General features: G+C 52.8%; 1 protein-coding gene across 3 annotated transcripts; it reads left to right on the forward strand.

The window, feature by feature from the left end:
- The first annotated feature begins 151 nt into the window (after positions 1–151).
- Positions 152–11,990, forward strand: EIF3K (eukaryotic translation initiation factor 3 subunit K). Of its 3 annotated transcripts, none has more exons than XM_033845418.2 (8): positions 152–347; positions 1,237–1,335; positions 3,917–4,037; positions 5,338–5,412; positions 8,367–8,433; positions 8,534–8,611; positions 10,330–10,538; positions 11,922–11,990. In XM_033845418.2, exons 1-8 carry the CDS (start codon positions 289–291, stop codon positions 11,967–11,969), a joined length of 756 nt encoding a protein of 251 aa, XP_033701309.1. In that variant the 5' UTR covers positions 152–288; the 3' UTR covers positions 11,970–11,990. The 3 variants fall into 3 exon arrangements, with proteins under 3 accessions (XP_033701309.1, XP_033701312.1, XP_033701310.1); XM_033845419.2 differs by having other exon boundaries at positions 161–347; positions 10,330–10,455; XM_033845421.2 differs by lacking the exons at positions 10,330–10,538; positions 11,922–11,990 and adding an exon at positions 8,843–8,953 and having other exon boundaries at positions 154–347.
- The last annotated feature ends 467 nt before the right edge of the window (positions 11,991–12,457 follow it).

The following is a 12,457-nucleotide window of genomic DNA, read 5'->3' on the forward strand; positions in this document are numbered from 1 at the left end:
AGAAGCGCCTGCGCACTGGGCTAGACTAGGTCTTTTCTCGCGCCGTTGGTTCTGCTCGGTTAGAGCGTATGCGCACGCGCTAACTGCGCCGCTGGGAAGAAGTCACGCGGCAGCCGGAAAGCGTGGCAGTAGCCTCCAGAGCTTCCCCACACCTTCACCGCCACTCGGGCTGGAGAGAAAACAAAGACGTAGTTTCCGTTTCCACCAGCTCTTCCTCTTCCAGTTCTCGAGGACGCAGTGCCGGCCGGGAGTTCGGCTGTAGCCCTGGTGTGGGAGGCGACAACAGTCATGGCGATGTTCGAGCAGATGAGAGCGAACGTGGGCAAGTTGCTTAAGGGGATCGACAGGTCTGAGCCTGGTCGGAGGGAGCACTTCTGGCCAAGAGGGGTGGAGGAGAGGGTTTTCTGGAGACAGCAAGGGGTGGGATTTTTCAGTCATCCTGGAGGACATGTTTAAGGAAAGCACTGTAAAGGCCTAAAGGCGGGAGGTAGCCTTGCCAACCGCTCAGTCTCCCCCTCTTTAATTGCTTTAAGCCCGCCCTCTCTGCTCCTCAGCTTTCCCTCTATCAGCCCCTCAGTTTCCTCTCTCTGTTCCTCAGTCGCACTGTGTCTCTCAGTGCCTCTTTATTGCTCTCCTTTTTTTTCCTCATGTCATTCATTGAACACATGTTTACTAAAATCTACTCGGTCAGTTCTGGGCAATGCTGCGGACCACAGGTGACCAAAAACAGCCAAAGGTCATGCTTTCATGCAGTTCCTAGTTCAGAGTCCAGGCAGACCAGACAATAGACAGTGATAGCCAGGAGTGGTCAGAGCGGTGATGGGGGAAGCACAGATAGATTGGTCGGGGCTGGGATGAGGGAAGCTAGGCAGGAGAGGATGGGGCTAGACCACAGTGGGGTTTGGGGACAGAAGGAAGGGGTGGGTGGCCAAGATGTCCAGGGGACCAGGTATACAGGCTGCAAGGGCTGGTTGGCTGAGAGATTGAGGAGGCATCCTAGAAAAGACTCCAGGGTTCTGATGGGGTTTAGAGATTACACTTAGGTCTGGGATGTGGATAAGCTTCAGTAGAGGTTATAGAGCTGATTCAGTATTTGAGTAGAGCAAATGGCCAGTGACAGATGTAGAGGGAGGAGCAGGCTACAGTGCCCTCCACCCCCCACCGGGTTCCATAGAGTGACGGGCCTCAGCTCTTGTCTCCTCTTTGCTTACCCATCTTGTTTCTCCTCTACTCTAGGTACAATCCTGAGAATCTGGCCACCCTGGAGCGCTATGTGGAGACACAAGCCAAGGAGAATGCCTATGATCTGGAAGCCAACCTGGCTGTCCTGAAGCTGTGAGTGTCTGCCTCCATTCCCACCCCCATGCCAGTAGCCAGCACTCCCAGCACTGGGTGGGGTGGGAGTTGGGGGTGGCCTGCAGGATGTGGCTTCTCTCTCTTTTTCAGAGTTGAAGTATAGTTGATTTACAACGTTGTATTAGTTTCAGGTGTACAACATAGTCTTTGGATATTTTTATAGATTATGTTCCGTTTAAAGTTATTATAAAATGTTGGTTATATTCTCTGTGTTGTACATTACATCCTTGTATCTTATTTATTTTATACATTGTAGTTTGTACCTCTTAGTCCCCTATCTTCCCCTATTTTGCCACTCCCCCACCCCACTCCCCTCTGTTAACCACTAGCTTGTTCTCTGTACCTATGAGTCTGTTTGTTTTGTTGCGTTCATTCGTTTGTTTTATTTTTTAGATTCCACATAGAAGTGAAAACATATGGTATTTGCCTTTCCTTGTCTGACTTACATCACTAAGCATGATATCCTCTAGGTCCAACCATGTTGTTGCAAATGGCAAATTTCCATTCTTTTTTTTTTTTAAATGGATGAGTAATATTCCATTGTGTGTATGTGTTTATATGCACCACATTTTCTTTATCCATTCATCTGTTGATGGACACTTAGGTTGCTTCCAGATCTTGGCTATTGTAAATGGTGCTGCTCTGAACATTGGGGTGCATGTATCTTTCGAATTAGTGTTTTTATTTTCTTCAGATATATACCCAGGAGTGGAATTGCTGGATCATATGGTAGTTCTATTTTTAATTTTGGGGGGAAGCTCCATACTGTTTTCCATAGTGACTGCACCAATTTACATCACACTAACAACCTACGAGAGTTCTCTCTTCTCCACATCCTCGCCAATGCTTTGTTATTTGTTTTTTTTTGTTGATAGCCATTTTGACAGATGTGACGTGATATCTCATTGTGGTTTTGATTTGCATTTTCCTGATGATTAGCCATGTTGAGCATCTCTTCATGTGCCTGTTGGCCATCTGTATGTCTTCTTTGGAAAAACGTCTATTCAGGTCTTCTGCCCATTTTTGAATAGGGTTGTTTGTCTGTTGGTATTGAGTTGTATGAGCTCTTTATATATTGATATTTTGGATAGGATGTGGTTTCTCTTAATGTGCAAGACTAGGAAGCCAGAGAAGTTGGGGCTGGAGGAGGGATGGCTTTTAAATAAAAACACACATACAGGCTAGGACATAAAACGAATGTATAGTTTAACAAGCGATTATAAATGAACACCTGTGTAATCACCATCCAAGTTGAAAAACTGTGTGTTGCTAGCACCCCTGGTCCTTTGCCCCACATGCTTTGTGCCAACCACCCTGACCCTGGTAACCGCTCTCGTGGTGTGCTCTCATGGCCTGGCTTTATGTGAATTTACTGCACGTGCACGTACACACGCACACATACACACGCATCCTGATTAGCTTAGTTCAGGTTTGCCTGTTTTGACCTTGACATGAGTGTCATTATGCAGCTGGAGCTCTTCTGCGCCTGGCGTCTTCCGCTTGGCCCTGGGTTCGTGAGCTCCATCCTTTTCCTGTGTGGCTGCAGTTTGTTTGTTGTCATTGCTGTATAGTGTTCCGTGTGTGTCTGTGTCTTAATTATCTGTTCTCCTGTTAGTGGGCGTTTGGGTTCTTCCTCCTCAGTGCTTTACTGACATACTACCAGCTGTGTAATTTTTATAGCTTGCATAGCCTCGGTTTTGCCATCGATAAAATGGAGATAACAACACTTGTGTTTGTGAGGTTGTTTGGGTGGTTATTGGTGATAACCGCTGCTTAGTCAGTGCTCCCCATGTGGCAGCTGCTGTGCTGGAAGCTTTGTGTGTATTAACTCACTTAGATGTGAGGTAATTGTGCGCTCACTTGCCCTTGAGAGCTAGATATGGTTGTTATTGTCCCGTCTTGCAAGGGAGGAAACCGATGCACAGAGCATTTAAAATAAGTAGTCCGGGCTTCCCTGGTGGCGCAGTGGTTGAGAGTCCGCCTGCCGATGCAGGGGACACGGGTTCGTGCCCTGGTCTGGGAGGATCCCACATGCCGCAGAGCGGCTGGGCCCGTGAGCCATGACCGCCGAGCCTGTGCTCCGCAACGGGAGAGGCCACAATAGTGAGAGGCCCACATACCGCAAAAAATAAAATAAAATAAAATAAAATAAATTAAAATAAAATAAGTAGTCCGCTAGTCCCCACCAAACAAACAAACAAATAAATAAATAAGTAGTCCAAGGTCACTCAGCACTGAAGTTTAAACCCAGGCACTTGGCTCCAGAGCCTTGACCAGTACTGCAGACTGCCTCTTATGTACTCATTTGTTTGTGAATCACTCAACACTGTCTGTCTTACTGCATGGTTGTGAGCATTAACTGTCCCCATCTACAGAGCAGGAAAGTAGGGTCAAGGAGGTTAAGGTCACACAGCCAGAGAGTGGTGTGGTTGGGATCGGAGCCCAGGTGTGTCCAGCTCCCAGACTCTGGGCCGAAGCAGTGGGCAGCCCGTCTGGCACCTGGTGAGGCCCAGGGACCTGGAGACAGCACTGCTACTGTGTCTCTTGTTCCCCTTCTCAGGTACCAGTTCAACCCAGCCTTCTTCCAGACCACAGTCACCGCCCAGATCCTGCTAAAGGCCCTCACCAACCTGCCCCACACCGACTTCACGCTGTGCAAGTGCATGATCGACCAGGCCCATGTATCCTTCCCATTTCCCGGGCTGGGTGTGTGGGAGGGGCGGGGCAGGGTAGCTGAATTCATGGGGAAGTGGTCTGAGTTCAGCCACAGACACTGAGCTCTGAGCTTGGCCCGGTGCTGGCTGGGACTGGAGCACTGTGGAGGCTGAGGAAGGCCTGGCCCCCTGCCCTCACGGAGCTCACAGTCCAGTGGGGGAGACCTGTCCTGTCGGTGACAGCCTGAAACAGTCAGGGCTTGGGGTTAGAGAGCAAGAGGCACCTGAACCTGCCTGGATGCTAGGAAAGCTTACTGGAGGAGGGAACATATGAAAGGTGAGGAATTAGGTGAAGCGGTAGGGAAGGGTGGTCCAGGCAAAGGGAATAGTATGTAGGGAAAGGAGGAGGAGAAGAGCTCAGTGCTGGTTTTCAGAGGCAGTAGAGGACGTTTGGCATAGCTGCGCCACAGAATTGGTCAAACTCAGAAAGGGCACTGGGGAGCCGTAGAAGGCTTTAAAACTGCAGAGTGATATGGGTAGATTTATGCTTTAGAAAGATTCCCATGAGGCTTCCTAGCTGAGTAAAGACCACCAGGCAAAAGGCAGGAGCCGTGAAGAGCTAGATTGTCAGCTGAACTTCATTGTATGTAACCTCAGGGCCTGGCACAGTGTCTGGCACAGTGCTGGTCTTCAGTGAAGAAATACTGAGTGAAAAATCAATGAACTGGCCTGCTCACTGGTGGCTGGGCTGAGAAGTGTCTTCCTCATTGAACCTGCTCTGCCAGGTGTGTCCATGGGAGCACCTGCCTTCTGAGAGACTGGCCACCTTCCCCAGAGGTCTGTCCCGGTGGCTTAGAAAAGGCACGTTGTCCACTTTTCAAAGTACGACAAAGTGTACAGTGAAAAAGCCAAGGCTTCCTCCCTCCCCATCCCACAGCCACCTACTCCCCTCCCCGAAGACAGCAGTTGTTTGCAGTTCTTGGCTACCTTTCCACAGATACCCTACTGGTACATAAGTACAGGTGTTTATAGACACATATTCCTCCCCAACCAAATGGTGGGCTGTTACACACATCGTTCTGCATCTTGCTTTTTTCTTATCACAGTGTGTCTCATCGCTTTCTCCATGTCACTTCTATAAGAGGTGACTCGATCTCAGTGTGTGGAGTGGCCACAGTCGAATTGTCCCCATCACTGGGTCACTAGGGTGTTGCTCACTTTTACCATTACGAGCGTGCTGCGGTGCACACAGGTGGGCGGGCTGGTCTAGGGTCAGCAGCAGCCTCCTCGGGCTCCAAGACCTTTTGCCCTTAACGCTTCCTCCCAGCAAGAAGAACGGCCCATCCGGCAGATTTTGTACCTCGGAGACTTGCTGGAGACATGCCACTTCCAGGCTTTCTGGGTAACTTCTCTTGGGTCCGTGGTCAGGGTGGTGACTGGGCCGCGTGGAGACTGCTAAAAGTCACGGCCAGGGCTTCCCTGGCGGCGCAGTGGTTGAGAGTCCGCCTGCCGATGCAGGGGACATGGATTCATGCCCTGGTCCGGGAGGATCCCACATACCGTGGAGCGGCTGGGCCCATGAGCCATGGCCGCTGAGCCTGCGTGTCCGGAGCCTGTGCTCGGCAACAGGAGAGGCCACAACAGTGAGAGGCCCGCGTACCAAAAAAAAAAAAAAAAATAGTCACGGCCATGCACATTTGTTGGCTGCCTCCGTGGCAGTGGGCCCTGTGCTCAGAGCTTTGCGTGTGTGGTCACATGGAATGGTCATCCTCACCCGGAGCCAGGACTCCCAGGTCCTCTCCTCTGCCCGCAAAGCTCAGGAGCGTGCTCATGCGGGCCCGCAAAGCTCAGGAGCGTGCTCATGCGGCCCGCTCTCTCTCCCCCCTCCCCCTCCCTCTCCCCCTCCTCTCCCCCTCCCCTCCCCCCTCCCCCCACGTTCTTCCAGTAAAAGTCCTCCATCCTCTAAATACTCTTCCCCCTTTTCTTGTTCTAACTGAGCCTGGCCTCCCACTCCTGCAGCTTCCCAAGTGGGAGGCCAGGTGGCCTCCTAGCTTCTCACTGCCACTCCCAGGCCCATCTCCCCTCCCCCAGGCCCCAGCCCCGAAGCGCCTGTGATAGCACTTCCTGCCCCACTTTGTTGGTGTCAGCACCCCCCTGCCCGCCCCCCATGACTGCTCCTCATTTTTGTGAAGAATTCAGCTCACTGCCACTCTTTACCGCTGCTGTCTTTATTCTCAGATACTTGAAAGGGCAGATCCGTCATCCTTCCACCACCCTGACTTCTCAGTTTCCGGATTTCTTGTCCTGAGCCCCTCACATCCTAGACCAGTTCTCAGCACATTGGACCCCTGAGGAATTAAAAAAACAAATACGAACACGTGAATCCTGCCTTCACAGCATCTGATGTAATTGGTCCAGGTGTGGTCTAGGCTTAGGGATTTTAAACACTTATCCTTGGTGATTCTGATCGCTGGCTAAGGCTGGGAACCACCGGCCTGTACTCAATTGCCTCCTCTTCTGCCCATGAATGTCAAACGTTTCCACCCTCCGACCACTCCCTCCTCACTTCCCAGCTCGCCCCCATGAGGTCAAGTCTCCGACCTGACATTCTTGGGCCTGGCCAGCAGCCCCAGTCCTCTGTTCTGCTTCCTCCTTCAGCGCAAGGCGTGCGCTTCTCCCCTCGACACCTGTGTCTGAGGGGATGCTCCAGGCTGGAGAAGACCCAGCAAGCGACCCAGACCCGCTCTTCAGCTCCTCCTGGTCTGGGGCCTTGCTCCCCTCCCCCTCGCCTGGACAGCTCTTCACAGCTGCCCATCACCACCACTTTCTCCCCACCTCAGCTTACGATCGGGCTTCTCATTTCATGGGAAAATAGAAGCAGCCAAAGCAGAACTTCCTGCCCCTGGCCAGACGTCTACCGGCAGCTGACAGAGCACTTTTCTCTTTTCGTGGGCGACCTGTCCCTCCTCCCGTCACAGGCATCCCTGCTCGGGTGCACCGACCCCCTTCCCCCTGGCCCACTCAGCAACATCACCCAAGCCGTTCTCCCCAGTCTCTGATAGCAGCAAACTTGGCCTTCCCGCACTGTTTCTGTCACCACGGAACACGTCCACCCCGCAGTGAGTTCTAGCCTAAAAAAGAGAATGCTCCCTGGACCTCCACACTCCCCACCAGCTCTGCCTCTCGCCCGCTCCCTCTGCTCCCCTTCCAGCCATGCTCCCGCCTGGGGCACTGGCTGGCCCAGTTTGCCCAGGGCTTTCCTGGTTTTCAAGCTGAAAGTCTCACATCCCAGGAAACCCTCAGTCTCAGGTGAATTGGGACTGTCGGTCGGCCCGCCCCTGGGCCAGGTTGCCTGTGCTCAGCCTCCCCTCTCCCCCTGCTCACATGAACTCAACGCCGCCGTTCAGTGCACTCAGGCTTTTATGACCAAGCCTCTGCCCCCCCAACCCACACGCAGGCCGTGGAACCACTCTTGTTGAGACCCACAGTGACGTCCCCATTGCGAGGTCCAGTAGGAAGTTCTCAGACCCCAGCCCAGCTGCCTGGCCAGTGTCTCTTGGCCTCCGGGACAGCTGCTCTCCTGGCTTTCCTCCCGCTGCACCGGCTGCTCCTTCCCGTTGTCCTTGCAGTTTCCTCTTTTCTCACACTGAGGTTGGGGGGCGCCCTGGCTGGGAAGGTGGCATTTGAGCAGAGGCCTGAAGGAAGTGGGAGTGGTAGCCGTGGGGGAGGAGAGTTCCAGCCCCCAAGGCAGCCAGCGCAGAGACCTTGAGGTGGGCGGGTGTCTGGAATTTCTAAGGGGCAGCGAGGAGCCCCAGTGGCTGGAGTGAGGGGGTGAGTGGGAGGAGGTGGCGGGCAGATCCTGGGGGGCCTCGTGGGCTGTGGTAGGACCGTTGCCCTTTTCTCGGAGATGGGAGCCAAGAGGAGGTAGGTGAGTGTAGGTAGCTAATCTGTATCTGTCTCCTCTCTTGGGACTGTGGTTTCTGCCTGCCAGGTTCAAACCCCAGCTCTGTGACTTTGGGCAAATCACTTAGCTGCTCTGAGCTTTGATTTCCTCATCTCTAAAATGGGCAAGGGACTTCCCTGGCGGTCGAGTGGTTAAGACTCTGTACTTCCACTACAGGGGGTGCGGGTTCGATCCCTGGTCAGGGAACTAAGATCCCACATGCTGTGCGGTGCAGCCAGAGAGAAAAATAAAATGGGCAAAAAACCAGCAACTGTTGCATCATAAGGTTGCACACAGAAGAAGGGCTGGCATGTGGGGTGGATGCTGGGGTGTTCACTTCTGCTATTGTCAGTGTCAATATTCTTGACATTATTGATGTTACTGTTATTTCAACATTGTAAATCCCCTCACAGCAAGCCCTGGATGAAAACATGGACCTCTTGGAAGGTATAACTGGCTTTGAAGACTCTGTCCGAAAATGTAAGTTCCTCTCTGAGCTTGGGCTCCCTGCTGCGGGGGAGGGAGTGGCAGCAGGGTCTTGGGGGTGGCCCTTCATCATCTTTGTCCCTAATTTCCACAGTTATCTGCCATGTTGTGGGCATTACTTATCAGCACATTGATCGCTGGCTGCTGGCCGAGATGCTCGGGGATCTGACAGGTAAGGCCCCCTCTGGGTCCCTAGTGCCCGTTTAGGAGGTTGGGAGCGAGGAGGGCGGTGGGCCTCAGCCAGCTTCTCAGATGGGCCCAGCCCTGCCTCACCAGATCATTATTGAAGGCCCAGGGAGGGAATAAGGAATTAGTATAAAATGTTCCCTTCTTTGGCGGGGTTCCTGTGGCATTCATTCATTTATTCTGCGTAAATTAATTCAACGCCTATTCTGTGTTCAAGGCCCTGGGGCCACAGCAGTGAACAACACAGAATGACTCAGATTCGTTCTTGTGGAGTTGGCAAAGCAGGTGACAAATGAAGATGTACATGTCCAGTGGGAATTCATGCATGACAGCCCCTAGAGAGGGCTGGGGTGGGCGAGGGGCGGGGGGACAGGAGGCACATGGAGGTGAGGAGGTGCAGCATCTGAACGGTTACAACCTGAGGGCAGAGCCAATGTGAGGATCCCGTGTGCTCACAGAGCGGCCAGGAAGCCCTAGGCTGGAGCAGGGTGAGTGAGGGGGCGTAGCTGAGGGCAGCGAGGTGGTGGTGGGAGGGGCTTCAGATGCTGAGGAGCCTCCTGCCTGAGGACTTTGTCCTTTACCCTGAGTGAGATGGAGCCACTGGAGGATCTGAGCAGAGAGGGACCTGATCAGATTTATGTTTTTAAAGATCCCTCCAAGGGCTTCCCTGGTGGCGCAGTGGTTGAGAGTCCGCCTGCCGATGCAGGGGACACGGGTTCATGCCCCAGTCTGGGAAGATCCCACATGCCGCGGAGCGGCTGGGCCCGTGAGCCATGGCCGCTGGGCCTGTGCGTCCGGAGCCTGTGCTCCGCAACGGGAGAGGCCACAGCAGTGAGAGGCCCGCGTACCGCAAAAAAAAAAAAAAAGATCCCTCCAAAAAGAAAAAAAAAATGTGTGTGTATTTGCTCATTTTGCAAAAAGAAACGCAAGAAGGAAAAATAAAAGAACTAAGGAAAATGGTTACTCCCTGGGGGCCGGACGTGAGAACAGGGAGGAGAGTGGTGGGTTGGGGGAGAGATTTCTCTAAGTACCGTCTTGGGTAGTTTTGCCTTTTGAGCCAGGTGGGTTTTCTGTGGGATGTTTGTGTGTTTTCAGTGGAAGCTAACTTTTAGTGGGCACTTTGAGTCAGGCACTATACTAAGTGCTTTACCTCGGATAGATGTTTTACATATTTAAAAGTGAAATTAAATCAAAAGGGGATGAAACAACCCTTAGAATGGAATGTAAAGAGAAACAGATGAATAATAGTCATACAGAAAAGAGTTATTTCAAGGAACAGAACACTTCTCTGGCTGGACAACCTTACAGGCATATTTTCTAAAGGCAACAAACAGTTGCAGAGAAATGCTTAGACCTGGTGCCATAAGCTTATTGTCAGTGGTAATGATGACGCCCTAATTTTGAAGCCATTTCATGTAGATTGTGGCGAAGGGCAGATAAGTACACTGCTGTCATTAGGAGCCGAGCTTCGAAATGGGAGAGGTAAATAGAAAATGAAAGGAGGCTAGGGCAAAAGCCCTGTAATGGGAAGGATGAGAAGGCTAAAAGGCTCCCTCTGGCTGCTGTTCGGAGAATGAACTATAGAAGCACCAGGCCGGCAGCAGGAGACCAGGTGGGCTGAAGGCAGGGAAGGGGGACACCTTGGCCCCCCGGTGCTGTGGGATCAGAGTGTGCAAAGCCCCTGTGCTGCTGTGTCCCCTGCAGACAGCCAGCTAAAGGTGTGGATGAGCAAGTACGGCTGGAGCACCGATGAGTCGGGCCAGATCTTCATCTGTAGCCAGGAAGAGAGCATTAAGCCCAAGAATATCGTGGAGAAGATCGACTTTGACAGTGAGTGGTGGCCTGAGGCCTCAGGCTGTAGGCCTGAGGAGGTGCCCTTTGACAGACCAGGGCTGGGGCCCCAAAGGACCCAGGTAAATAGGTTCTGGTTCAAGGCCAGGAAATCGGCATCTGCCAGACTCCCCTGACCTCTTCCGTCCCAGGCCGCCTGCCCAGGGAGGGATGGCAGAGAATGCTGGGTGTCCTCCCCTGGAATTCTGGGTACTATATCCTGCCCTGAAGCACTCAGTAAGACTTCCCGGGGTCTGGAGGGGCCTTGCAGGGTGTCCCCACACCTTCACTGATCCCAGGGCTCTCGGGGCCTCAGCCCCGCATCTGCTAAAACGCAGCAAAACACCAACCAGGAAGTGCAGGCTCTGCAGTCCGGCTAGCTGGGTGGGATCTTGGTTCTTTATTTCATAGCTGTGTAACTTTGGGCAAGAGATTTTTATCTCTCTGTGCCTCGGTTTTCTCACGTATAAAGGGGGGATGTTGGCACCAATGATTATAACAAAACACTGTGTAGTTCTTTACACTTTTTAAGTCATTGGTCCTCAGGTCACCCCCGTAAGGTAGGTGCCATTATTGTAAGTAACTGAACACCACCACGATAGGCACCTTATGGAGGTGTGAGTGTGAAGTGAGGCGATCCACGTGCACCACTTAGCAAGGAACCAGTCCCACAGCTCACTGAAGGTTACCCTTGTCACCATCACGTATACATTACCTAACACAGACTCCACTGGCTGCTCAGCTGGAGCAAACCTGTTGTTCCACTAGCACGTGCTCTCTCACCTTTGCGCTGCATGGATGTCTTGGAGTGAGAGAGAACCGGGGGACAGGGAAGGGCTGCTTCCTTAGGCCCTGGGTCTCGAGTGTGATTCTGGTGTTTGAAAGATACGGACTGGTATGGTGTAGCCTCTGAGTACAAACCAAGTTGCTGCTTAATCGAGAAACAAGATTGAGCGGGCAGTCATCTCCACATTTGGGGGCTGTGGACCCTCACTCTAAATGAGATGTGCCCACTGGGTGGGGTTCTCTGAGAGAACTCACTGGAGCAAAGGGTTCTGCAGTGAGGAGATGTAAGTTCAGTGCTCAGAGTGTCTTGCAAACAGTACGTAATAAATGTTACTATGACGGTGATGATGATAGCGAGCTACACTTACTTAGTAACAGGCATTGTTCTAAGGCCATCATTTAATCCCATAGGGTAGATGGTTCTTATAGGTGGGAAACTGATGTTTAGCGACTTGCTTGAGGTCACCCCACACACCCTGCCCCCCGGTACAGGGTGGAGCCGCGACCTGAACCTAGGCCTCCTTGTTCCAGACTCCAGACTTTTAACTCTCCTGCCTTTGTGATGGTGACTGAGGGGGTCTGTGATCATCTGCCCCTAAACAATCATGGGCGCTGTGGTTGGTGGCTAGAGGTTCGTCTCCCGTTGTGCTCACGTTGACCCTGGCCTTCCCTTTCAACAGGTGTGTCCAGCATCATGGCCTCTTCCCAGTAACTTTGCAGGCGTTTAATAAAGACTTGTTGACTTCTTAGCCCTGTTATCTTCTTGTTGGCTTCCTGACTCTGCCCCTCTCCCGCCGGGGGAGCAGGCCTCGCATGGCCCTGTGCTGGGGCCACCTCTGTTCTGGCTGCCCACACCCACGTCCACCAGCAGCCAAGCTTCCTTTGATCTCCTCCTCTGCCCGGACCCAGCAACTGACCTCCATCACCACCTTCCTGACCTGTCAGGTCACAAGTGGAGGGCACGCAGCCATGAGTCAGCAAAGAGGGTGTGAATGGGCTGTGGGTGAGTCAGCAAGGAGGAGGGTGTGAATGGGCTGTGGGTGAGTCAGCAAGGAGGAGGGTGTGAATGGGATGTAGGAGCCCAGCCCTGCACCTGGGGCCAGCTTGGGCTCTTCTGTCCTCTTGAAAACCTAGGCGAACAGGTGTGGCCACTGGGTTCCTGGTGAGGGAGAGGCACCGGTTGCCCTTGGCCCTCACAGATGCAGCCACTAGTGGC

Source organism: Tursiops truncatus, chromosome 19, assembly GCF_011762595.2.
Source record: "Tursiops truncatus isolate mTurTru1 chromosome 19, mTurTru1.mat.Y, whole genome shotgun sequence".
Classification (NCBI taxonomy): domain Eukaryota; kingdom Metazoa; phylum Chordata; class Mammalia; order Artiodactyla; family Delphinidae; genus Tursiops; species Tursiops truncatus.

Bases quoted from the DNA above. Each gene is read 5' to 3' on its own strand.
- EIF3K (XM_033845418.2), top strand. From the start codon at position 289: ATGGCGATGTTCGAGCAGATGAGAGCGAACGTGGGCAAGTTGCTTAAG. The intron at 348-1,236 runs GTCTGAGCCTGG...CCTCTACTCTAG, and splicing joins TTGCTTAAGGGGATCGACAG to GTACAATCCTGAGAATCTGG. The intron at 10,539-11,921 runs GTAAATAGGTTC...CCCTTTCAACAG, and splicing joins TGGGGCCCCAAAGGACCCAG to GTGTGTCCAGCATCATGGCC.